The sequence below is a fragment of the Octopus sinensis genome, linkage group LG10 (genome assembly GCF_006345805.1).
Source record: "Octopus sinensis linkage group LG10, ASM634580v1, whole genome shotgun sequence".
NCBI lineage: Eukaryota > Metazoa > Mollusca > Cephalopoda > Octopoda > Octopodidae > Octopus > Octopus sinensis.
Genome location: NC_043006.1, coordinates 52,682,255 through 52,695,592, shown reverse-complemented (window position 1 = coordinate 52,695,592; position 13,338 = coordinate 52,682,255). Strand labels below are relative to the sequence as shown.

Here is a 13,338-nt window from a genome sequence, read left to right as displayed (position 1 = left end):
CAAACGAAATACCTATTTCTTTACTACCCACAAGGGGCCAAACACAGAGAGGACAAACAAGGACAGACAAACGAATTAAGTCGATTACATCGACCCCAGTGCGTAACTGGTACTTATTTTATCGACCCCGAAAGGATGAAAGGCAAAGTCGACCTCGGCGGAATTTGAACCCAGAACGTAACGGCATACGAAATACGGCTACGCATTTCGCTCGACGTGCTAACGTTTCTGCCAGTTCGCCACCTAACTGAAAGCAATAAAAGGATAAAAAAATACTCAAATTTGAAATTTTATTTCTTTTGATTGATTTTTGTATAGATGTCGCTCGATAATACAAATAATACAGTGTATATTTATATTACATCATAACCATTTCCTTTATGTCTTCTCAAGTGCTTACTAGATTTATCCGTGGTCTGTATAAACATATAATGATGGATAGTTAAACCAGTATAACCCTCAATATCTTCTCTATTCTCTGTATCACCAATATTTCCTCTAGACTATATATAACTGTGCTCAAGCATATTTTTCCTTGTCTACATGAAATTTTGTGTATACTTGAAGTAGTGCATTCTGTACCTATCAGTGGAATGCTATTATATACTTTACATATACAGTTTAATCTTCGTATTATGTCTATTTCAGAAATCCTTATAATTTTATTAGTCCTAATGCGTTTATTCTTATTGAAATTCATCTGGTTTTTAGAACCCCTCATTCAAGATATGTCAAATACACTTTCTCTGTGTCTTTCAAATACACAGCTGGTTTAATTGAAATATTTTATCAATTTCCCCAAACAACTCAACTTTATTACTAGATATATTTGTCCCTATTATCCTATCTGAATGGTTTTGCCTTTAGCCTTCTGTCAGTATATACATAATATTGTCTCTGTCGATTTTGGAACCTTTCTTTGGCATACACTTGCGCTACTTATGTTTCACTATAATTACCAGTGTCCATAGGTATGAATTTATTGTGCCTGTTGTTAAATTTAGAAGACAGGGTGAGAAAGTGTAGTTGAATTATATTTCTTACTGCATTTAGAACGCATCATTACATTTATTGTTATAGTTACGTTGGTATTATTATACTGGGTTGTTCGGAAAGTTCGTGCCGATTTATAGTAGCTTACCTTGAGACTTATTTTAGAACATGACTGAGTCCATAAAATAGAATTTGACTACACCTCCATTTGGAGCACAGTTTAAGCTATCTTTTCGTGGAAGAAGCTTTATGTTACTAAAACCTGTGTTAATTCTGTAACCCTTTAAAATGGAAGATAGGAAAGTTAATTTTCGGCACTTGATGCTTTGGGAACCAGACAAAAACTGCCGCAGCTCGGCTGGGATGTGTTACCCCACCCTCCATATACACCAGATATTGCTCCTTCGGATTTCCACTTATTCAGGTCTCTGCAGAATAGTCTTAATGGTAAAAATTTCAATACCTTGGATGACATAAAAAGGTACCTTGATGAATTCTTTGCCATAAAACCACCTCAATTCTGGGAAGAGGGTATTTTCAAGTTAAAGGAAAGATGGAAACGCATTGTGCAACAAAATAGTTCATATTTGGTAGATTAAAAATGTAATGGCAAGTATTTATTGACCTTTTTCTTTCCTTTAAAAATCGGCATTAACTTTCCGGACAATCCAATACTACCCCCTTAGTACGCCAGGAAAAATCCTTTGCGGGATTTCGTCCGTCTTTACATTCTGAGTTCAAATTCAGCCGGGGAATTCATGCTAATGAATCGTGTGAGTTATGAACATACAGTGGCCTCAAAGGAGTTCGTCTCCAATGATGAAATACAGAAGTGACTGGAATATTAGTATTCGAATCTGTTGGAACATATAAGAATAATCGCTTGTATTTATGCTTTACTAGATATTTTTTAGTTCTATAAGTGATATTATATGATAATATTCTAATTGCAAAAAGCACCTAACTGTCTATACAATTATTCTGTGTCATAAATTATGGTGGGGTGAAATTATAAATTGAGTTATTATTATTCTGGTTTTTCAGTCTAAACTTGATAATTAACTTAATATCACGTTGAAAATATTATGATTATAATTTATAACAAGAAAAGTTATATACACTTATTCTTGCCTATTATTTTAAATATTCTATTATAGACTTTACTACAACGTGTGTTAAAGCATTTCTAGCTCGTTAATTTCTAAGTATTATTTGGTATATATCTATTTTCTCTAAAATATATTTCCATAGTATAAATTGACGAGTATCTACACATACGTATACGAGCAGCGATTTACTTCTTGATCAAAACTGCATTCACTGCGCAGTATGTTTTGATATACTAAACGTGGTTGAGAGAGATGAAAACTCTGTTTTACTGTATATTTCTAAGAGTGTGTAAATATATTGCTGTATGAAGTTGTTGCTCGTATACGTGTATGTAAATACACGTTAATTTATACTATGGAATATTGTTGCTGATGAGAGCAGTAAATAAATATTTTCTACTTTAAGCTCGAAACAAGGTCTTGTACACGGTTAACTAAAAGTTTAATTCATTATGTTCCTTTTGGCCGACTACATACCGTGATTTATTTTTCGGAGTTTTGAGGTGGTAATAGTATCTTTTGGCGTCTATTTTTCTAGCACCTGGAGAGGCTTATAGCCAATCCCTTGTTAGGATTATGCATATAATTATTAAAATATTTGTATGTATATATGTATATATATATATATATATATATATATGTTTTGTGTGTTGTGTGTGTTGTGTGTATATAAGTGCCAACGCATGCAGCTTTCGGACCTTGAGTCATTGTGTTACTTCGGCTAAATATATATATATATATATATATATATATATATATATATATATATATATATATATCTATATATATATATATATAGATACATATATATATATAATATACATATATATATATATTATACATATATATATATAATATATATATATATATTATATATATATATATAATATACATATATATATATATATACATATATATATATATATATATAATATATATATATATATATATATATATATATATATATATATATATATATATATATATATATAGAGAGAGAGAGAGAGAGAGAGAGAGAGAGAGACAGACAGACAGACAGACAGACAGACAGATAGATAGATAAACGCATATGTATAATGGTTGTGAAGTTCGTTTCGCAACCACGTGATCTGGATTCGATGCTACTGCGTGTCAATTTCTATAACATCGAGATGTCCACGCTGCGAGGCAAAATAGGCGCACAAAAAGTGTATTGGAAAACGCCGGCTTGATTGCGCCTCTGTTCAAAAGTACATCTATATTACACACGATGCAACGTTGATTTTACTAGAGGATTATCTTAAGGGTACACATGTCAGAAGAGTGTCAAGTAATTCAATGAGCCTGTAATTCAGTTGATTCAACAATTGAAGTGTCAACACTGAATTTAACAGAGCTCCATCCATCCAAATACATACATACATACATACATACATACATACATCCCTGTAACCCTGTATCACTGTATACATTCGCTAACTTTTTCCCAGTAATTTAATAACAACACTGGCACCTCCAAGACTGATTGGTCTCAATGATAATGGTGCGAAACCAACATGATATTTTGTTTCATTGACTGACGAGGAAAACTCAAATGCGAATATTCCGTGTATCCTGTCTTTTCTATATTCTCTGTCCGTTAAGTTCTCGTTTAGTTTCCCGTTTGCTCTACCTTCGTCTAACTTTTTCTCATTGTTGTGTTCTGTCTGTTCAATCCTTGATACATACATATAAACATACATACATACATACATACATACATACATACATACATACATACATACATACATACATACATACATACATACATACATACATACATACATACATCCATCCATCCATACATACACGCATGCATGCATACATACATACATACATACATACATACATACTTACATACATACATACATACATACATGCATACTCGCACGGACGAGAGACACGATGTCGTTAAATTTTACTTTGACTTTCCGATTTCATGACCAATCGATCAATGATCAATATTACAAAGGGATCGTTTGTTTTTGCACTTATTCTCACTCCCCGTCACAGAATTCTTTGTGTAACACTACTAACACACACACACACACACACACACACACACACACAAACACATACACGCATGCTCACACAGACAGATACACATACACACATGCACGCACGTATGCTCGCACATACACACAGACATCCAATCTCTCTTACATATACGCACACACTCGTCCATGTTTGTGAGCATGCCTACTTCGCGTTCACATGTGTGTGTATATGTGTGTGTGCGTGTGTGTGTGTGTGTGTGCTTGTGTGTGTGTGTGTGTGTGTGTGTGTGTGTGTTCTATACAGGAAACTCTCGGAATAGGATGAAATTACTTGTTAACTTTGGAGATAAGTGGACCACGCCTTCTATTTCCAAGTGGTAAGTATCGGCGAGATCTTGCGAAATGCAATCTATGTAGGCAGCTTCTGAAGTAACTAAGAGGTGTGAAGGCAGTAGTTTTGTTAATATAAGTCTGTAACGTAGAAATAAACATTTAAATTAATTTTATCATCTCTGAAACTCACATGAAATCAAACGTTATGGAAAAGCTGTATAAACAGTTATATTTCTTCTGCTTTCTTTTCGGTGAGTACTAAACTGAATTTTTTTGATTATTTATCTAATTATTTTTGTTATTCTATATACTTCATTTGAAATATTTGTTGGGGCTTTTTAACTACCAAGCAAACACACAAGGAAATAAAGATATAAAAATGTAATCAAAGCACCATCAATATATAGTACAGCAAAGAGGTAACTAAATGATCACAATAAATGCTAGTAATAACCATCAATTATCCTTCAACTCACACTTAACCCATATTGATTTCTAAAATTATAACAAGGATGTAATATTTGAAGGCGAGTAAGTAGGTAACATTAACCCCAGTATCTGATTGATATTTTATTTTCTCGACTTTAGAAATACGTAATTAGAACTCGGTATATAGAGTAACTAAATACATTTTAGTATTTAGCAACGACCCATTACAAGGCGTTTTGTGCCAAAGTTCAAGCAATTCAGTCAGTTCACGTCCCTTATTGAACCCATATACCCGCATCAAAAAACAAAAAAGAAGGAAAAAACACACGCTGAATAATGTAGTGTTAGATATGCTTTCACTGAATGAATGGTAGAAATATCACGTTGGAACGTCTTGGATTATAGGTCTGCTAAATCAGAGATAACACGAGACTAAACAATTGCAACAATAATAACAACATGAATAATAACAACAACAATATCATCAATTCAATTTTTTAAATAATTTCTCATCTTGAGTTAGAGTAAGAAATAGGAAAAATTCACCCCCCCCCCAAAAAAAACAATAAAAGTCGAAGACGGGTGGTGTAGAAACAAGTAGATGTATTAGTATAACGCTCGGGAAGTGAAAAAGTCTTTAACGTTTCGAGCCTACGTTCTTCCACTGAAAAGAACACACATAAAAACAAGAAGAGAAAATAAAGAATGTGTACTGGCTAGTGATAGTTTATCGAATATAGTTTGTCTTCCTGTATAGACTGAGAAGTAAAAACGACTTAAGATATCTATTATGACTTCGAGGTAGAAAGATAGTAGAATTTGCACTCTCTATATATAGATTGGTGACGCACAAGAAACAGAGTAACACAAGGACCGAGAGTTTCGTGCGTTAGCACTTACAAACTTGACTCACTCTGTTACTTATACTAAATATTAATGAAATATAAATATGTGTTTGTGTATATGTGTGCATATGTATGTGTGTATTTATGCATATATATATAATATACATATACACATATACATATATATATATATATATTTACTTATAGTAGATTATTGGTATATATTTCAGACATCTTCCAAATTAGAATTGAATTCGCAAATAAATGCAATAAATGTAAAGCCTTATTCTTCCTTATCTAACTTCACCCCGGCAATGCCGATAAAATTGTTGATTCTTTCTGTTAGGCATTAAGCCAGATTTTGTAAGAATTAGATAGAAATAACTCCAACATTTTACAGGTATTTAATTACATCCCGCAAGGGAGATAAATCGATATTCGAAGACGAAAATTAGAGTGACTATGTGAAATATATTCATTCTCTGTTGTACCAGGTATATATAGATATCACCGTACCTTAACAACAATAATGTTAATAGTTTCAAATTTTAGCTCAGGTTCAGCAATTTTGGGGTCAAGGGTTAGTCGATATCACTGACCACAGTACTCCACTGATACTTTACTTTATCGACCTCGAAAAGAGGAAGGGCGAAGTTGAAGTCAGAGTAGAAAGAACCTGAAGAAGTGCTGTTAAATATCTTGTTAGGCTCACCAACGATTCTGCCTACACGCCTCTATTTTTGACAACAGTAATATTAATGGCTGCAACAACAACAACAACAACAACAACAACAACAACAACAACAACAACAACAACAACAACAACAACAACAACAACAACAACAACAACAACAACAACAACAACAACAGTAGCAGCAACAGCAAAAGAAAAAAGCAGCAGCAACAACAATGAAAACATTTGCGTCAACGATAGCAATAGCAATTTAACATGAACTCAAGGTTAGAACTGCAGGGAAAGAGAATAATCGATTATATCGACTCCAATAATTGACTGGTATTTAATTTTATAGACGAAAGAAGGATGAAAGATAAAGCTGCTCTCAGCGAGTTTATATTAAGAAAGTAAAGAGATCGAGCAAATACTGCAAAGCATTTTATCCGATGCTCTACGTATTCTACCAATCCACCACCCTAGCAATGTTAATAACATAGGCACAGGGCCTGAAATATCAATTTGGTGCAGTACGCTATTATATCAGCCCTGACAAGATGAAAGGCAAATTTCTCTCTCTGCGGGATTTTAACTCAGGTAGTAAACTGCAAGGCATTTTGGGCAACACATCTTAATAGCAACAACGATGACAAAAACACTTTAACTTTTTATATTGTCAGAAGGGATCAAGACCTGTACACGAGTGGTGCGTATTTCTTCAGTTCTAGAATTGGGTGATATAAAATCTGAACATTGAAGAATGATAGTGAATAATACACGCCTAGTATTTCGGAACTTTCTTCCATTATCTTCAAGATTTAAAGGACGAAGCCATTACGTACTTCACATCATCAAAGGCTACAGACAAACAATCTATACTACAAAGTAAAGGGTATATAAACATCTGATGGAGGATATTCCATTTCTCTAATATATTGCTAAGTCACTCAATCTCCAGTATTACATGTACAACATATGCAATTACCAAGTCATATCTACAGCAGCCAAGAACACTGCTATAGTATCATCCATTGAAAATTGTCTCTTACACTCAATCAAAACGTCAACAACACCCGTAAACATTGCTACAACTCTATTCTTCATACAATATCCTTCGCACTCAATCCAGACACACCTATTGCACTATGAACACTATTACAACAGTGGTTCATATAATAATTTTGTTAAAATTTATATGCAATAAATTGCTTATACATCTACAATACACAAAATATTTTGACACTTTTTGATACAATTCCTAATGATATTTAACATTAAAAATAACAATGGCGGTCGAGTAGAGTAAAATCGGAATCAAAGGGATCCATAGGATAAATCTGGTTGGGAACCACTGGGTTACAACATGCTTCTTAGTAAACATTGCTTTGATTCAAGTCAGGAGCATATGCAACATCTATGAACATAATAACCGCACCATCCTTAGAAAATCATCACTTATACACTGTCTACATACATCTACAACATTCAGCAAAACTATATTATAACACCACCGTCTCTACGTGATCTCTCGACCTGCTAACAAAAGCAGCTATATCATTGTCTTCATTCATATCACATCCTACTGTCTTCAAAAATGGAAAGAAAACATCGAACATTGTCCAATATGTTAAGTGAGAGGATATTGTAGATGGTGTCTCTCAGTAATTTACTTTTTGAAATATGCTTTTTCTTTTTTTACATAAATACTTGTGGATAATATTGTTGCCTTAGTGAGTCTCTTACCACTATTTCGGCAAGTATGTTGTAGTTTATACCTCTCTGGGGATGTCTAACAGAAACGAAACAAGTCTTAAGCTACCTCGTACTTCTCTGAAATTAACATAAACATTTAGTCATTAAGCTAATGCCATCTTTTCTTCACTGTATAAGTATTCCTAACAACATAGTAAATTCTCACTTCATGTTAACATCAACTTAACTAGATGACGATGATGATGATAGTGATGGTGGTAGCTGTGAGGGCTTTTTTTCTTTGTTGTATCGTGTCTAGGCAGCTATGATTGAGCAGTCACATAGTACTTACGTACTTCTTTGAATGACTATATATGACCCACAGATCTGTTTTTTTTATTGAGTTCACCATATCACTGTACTGTACCCTACAGTGTGAAACAATGAATCATATAGGTACTATGTAATAGTCTGTACTTACAGCACGATCTCAGCTGTTCAGTTTAAGTCTGTAAAACCCGTCGATTCTGCGAGAAATACCAACCTGAACGAGCGATGTGACATCTGCCTGAGTGTCACAGTTACTGTTCCCTAGAAATTAATTTTAGTAGAGTGAGTAAGGTGGCAAAGAGACATAAAAAGAATAAGGTGGCAAACAGGCACGCTGGGGAAAATGCTTAGCGGTGTTTCGTCTGTCATTACGTTCCGAGTTCAAATTCCACCGAGGTCGACTTCGCCTTTCATCTTTCGGGTCCGATAAAATACGTACCAGTTGAGCACTCGGGTCGATGTAACCGACTTACCCCTCCCACCAAATTGCTAGCTGTATGCTAAAATTTGAAACCAGTGTTAGTAGAGTAAATAACGCGTCCAGCTGGCAGAATCGTTAGCACGCTGGACAACATGCTTAGCGACATTTCATCCATCCTTATGTTCTGAGTTCAAATTCCCACAAGGACGACTTTACATTCCCCCCCTTTCGGGATTGATAAAATGAGCCTCAAAATTGCTGGCTGTTTGCCAAAATTTGAAACCAATATTAGTAAAGTTAATCTAATGAAATCATTCATGCTGCAAATATTTCTGTGTATATGTACGTTTTTGTATGCATGGGATAATTGGAAGAGATAGTCAGTTTATGATGTTTCTGTTGGAGAGTTCTGGAGTGTTGTATATGTGTCTGTATATTTGTAGAGGTATAGAAATTCTCGCACAATAAATGGGAAAATTAATGTGACTTCCGGTCTCCAGAAAAACATGATTTAATCAAACAAATAGAAAGCGATCGTCTGGCCAGAAGAATGGCCATTTCCTCAAAAGAATTTATATGGTGTGCATTAGTGTGTGTATGTATGTATGTATGTATGTATGTATGTATGTATGTATGTATGTATGCATACACGTATATATATTTTTCGGTGTTGCTTATTAACTGATCAGGAGAATAATAATAATAATAATAATAATAATAATAATAATAATAATAATAATGAGAAGAAGAAGAAGAAGAAGAAGAAGAAGAAGAAGAAGAAGAAGAAGAAGAAGAAGATAAATGAGCTAAAGCAACCATGGAAAGAGGAAACCTAGTTAAGAGTAGCAACATCACAGTAGGTAAAGCAAATGAAATAAGAGAATTAGACCAAAACCAGACATACAAATACTTAGGAATCAATGAACTAGATACGCTGAAAGACATGATAAAAAAGGAATACTATAGACGAGTTAGATTAATACTGAAAACAGAGCTCAATGTGAAAAATAAGATAACAGGTGTCAACACACTAGCGGTCCCAATTATAGGTTACAGCTACGATATTCTTAACTGGACTCTAAATGAACTAATCAAAGTAGACAGGAAAACAAGAAAAATAATGATATGATTTAGGATGCACCACCCAAAATCTGACATAGAAAGGCTATATATACAAAGTATCGAGGTTAGTAGAAGCCTTATACAGCTAGAAAACTATTACAAAATAAGCGTCATAGGACTACAGAAATACCTACTTCAAAAGCAAGGGAAATAAATATAAATAGCCACAAAACATGACCAAAACAAAAAAAACTGTTTTCACTCTATAAGGAAGCTGACAAATACAAAAATGAAGTCATAGTACCTAACAACTATGAAGAAAAAGAGGAAACAGCAAAAGTTGTAAAACAACTGAAATCTAAACTAAAACTGGAACAGTAACTGACCATGAGAAAACGAGCGGGATAGGTTGCTCAACTTGAAGAAAATTCTAACTGGTCCCCACCTGGAAGGTAATGTGCTGTTTATCTCGATATGAGATCACTATGTGCGCACATATATTGTCGTGATGCATGAGCCTTGTGTAACTTTTAGCAGGCGGATAATCATGATGGGTATATTGGGCTTCGTATATTTTACCGTAGTGTCACTTTGATGGCATGCGCTGCTCCTTCAGTCAATAATAATAATAATAATAATAATAATAATTAACATACAGAAAATTGCACTACTAGGCACTGCACACATCCTACGCAGAACACTTTCCATACAATAACCATCAGAGCATCACAACAAATCACAGCACATACCCAAGGCACACAGAGCTGCGCTCGGTAGTGAAGTGAAAGCACACTATAAAAATAAAACTACTGAATAGTAATAATAATAATAACTGGTGGGAACACAAACTACCGCCAGCGCTTGAAAATGATCACATCTCACTTCTCTGGAACTTCAGCGTTCAACCTGACAGAAGGATAAATGCAAATAGGCCAGACATTATATTGAAGGACTTCAGACAAAAATCATGACTCCTCATTGATATGACTGTCCCAGTCGACATAAATGTATTGTCCCGATAGAATGAAAGGTAAAGTGGACTTCGGCGGAATTTGAACTTAGAACGTAAAGACGGGTGGCATGTCGCTAAGAATTTTACCCGGCGTGCTAAGGGTTCTGCCAGCTCACCGCTTGAATAATAATAATAATAATAATAATAATAATAATAATAATAATAATAATAATAATATAATAATAATAATAACAATAACAACAATAACAACAACAACAACAACAATAATAATAATAGCAACAACAACAATAATAAATGCTCTGATGCAGTACAAAGCAGTGGCTCTCATAGCTTCTGAACTTAAATGATTGGAAGTGTTATCATATACATGGTGTGCCTTGGCATAAAAGATGGTCTACAGCAAATATTCTGTTCAGTACCACAGATTTGCTTGTCAGTTGTTTGACCATCACCAGTTGAGCACGTTCCTTAGTGGCTGACGATATGTGCATCTCTGATCACGAGCAGAAGTAGTGGGGGAGCACCATAGCCATCCGTTGAGAGAAATTCTCTAGAGTTTGAATAACTCACCTCTGGAAACATTGGTGCTTCATTCATCATCCTTAAACAACCCTTATTCAGGGATCTTTTGCGTGTGAATCGGCTACTCGACCTGAAGGTCATGCGCTTTTTAACTTGATATGAGATCACCATGCTGCGCACATACGATTGTGATCTATGTACTTGATGTACTCTTATCAGATGTGAAGTCATGATGGATATATTGGGCTTCGTAAATTTGTACCCCAGTGTCACATTGACAGCATGTGCTGCTCCCTCACTCAATAATAATAATAATAAATAATCCTTTCTACTACAGGCACAAGGCCTGAAATTTTGGGAGAGGGGTTTACATCGACCTCAGTGCGTAACTAGTACTTATTCGATTGACACGGAAAGAAGGAAAAACAAAGTCGAACTTGGTGGAATTTGAACCCAGAACGTAAGGACGGACGAAATACCGTTCAGTAATTTGTCCGGGGAGCTAACGATTCTGCCACCTCAACGCCTTATAATTATTATTATTAGTATTATTATCATTTTTATTATTATTATCATCATCATTATTATTATTATTGAGTGAGAGAGCAGTTCATGCCATCAAAGTGACACTGGGGTAAAATATACGAAGCCTAATATACCCATCATGACTACCCGTCTGATAAGGGTACACCAAGCACATGCATCACAACCATATGTGCGCGACATGGTGATCTCATATTAAGATAAACAGCACATGACCTTGCAGGTGGGGCCCAGTTAGAAATTTCTTCAGGTTGAGTAGCCCATCCCGCTCAAAAGGTCCCTGAATAAGGGTTGTTTAAGGATGTTGAAAGAACCACCCATGTTTCAAACCCCAAAGAATCCCTCTCAACACATGGCTATGATGCTCCCCCACTACTTCTGCTCGTGATCAGAGATGCACATATCGTCAGCCACTAAAGGACATGCTCAACTGCTTACGGTCAAACAACTGACAAGCAAATCTCTGGTATTGAGCAGAATATTTGCTGTAGCCCATCTTTTATACCAAGACAAAACAATGTACATGATAACACTTCTCCAATCGGTTCAGATCAGAAGTTATTATTATTATTATTATTATTATTATTATTATTATTATTATTATTATTATTATTATCATTAATAATAATAATAATAATGATAATAATAATAATAATCCTTTCTACTATAGGCACAAGGCCTGAAATTTGGGGAAATGAGCTTGGTGATTTCGTCGACCCCTGATAATTATTTGATCGACCACGAAAGTCGACCCCGGCGGAATTTGAACTCAGAACGTAGCGGTAGAAGAAATACCGCTAAGCATTTCGCCCGGCGTACTAACGACTCTGCCAGCGCGCCGACTTATAAGTTAATGATAATAATATCAATAACAACAACAACAACAGCAATAATAATAATAATAATAATAATAATAATAATAATAATAATAGTATCATTATCATTAATTATAATAATAATAACAGCAATAATAATAATAATATAATAATAATAATAATAATAATAATAATAATAACAATAATATCATTATCATTACATAGTAACCTTCAGGAGCGACATACAATAGTACCTATTAATCAACATGGCAGTCCCAGCAGATGAACATGATATCAGGAACATTGATAAATATGGAGACCTGAGAATTGAGATCGTAAAAATGTGGCCGCTACGTGAGTCAGAGATAAAGTTTGGCCCTGTTGTCATCGGAGCATTGAGTTCAACAGCACCTAACCTGAAGAAACATAGGGAAACTTTAGAAATACCCTACAATCTAGGTGTATAGCAGAAATCGGCTTTACTTGGAACTGCACGCATATTGCGTAAAGTACTGTCTGTCTGAGGTCCTTGTTGTGACTTGACAGACAGTGCAAACCCCCTGTAGACCCAATATCTTCAATC

At 34.7% G+C, this 13,338-nt stretch overlaps 1 protein-coding gene across 1 annotated transcript in view; it reads left to right on the top strand.

Moving 5' to 3' along the window:
- The first annotated feature begins 4,511 nt into the window (after positions 1-4,511).
- LOC118764974 overlaps positions 4,512-13,338 on the top strand; it is a 19,707-nt gene continuing 10,880 nt past the window's right edge. The window contains exon 1 of the mRNA XM_036506235.1: positions 4,512-4,701. Coding sequence (XP_036362128.1) covers positions 4,641-4,701 — 61 coding nt within the window. The 5' untranslated portion in view covers positions 4,512-4,640. The remainder of the gene's footprint in view (positions 4,702-13,338) is intronic.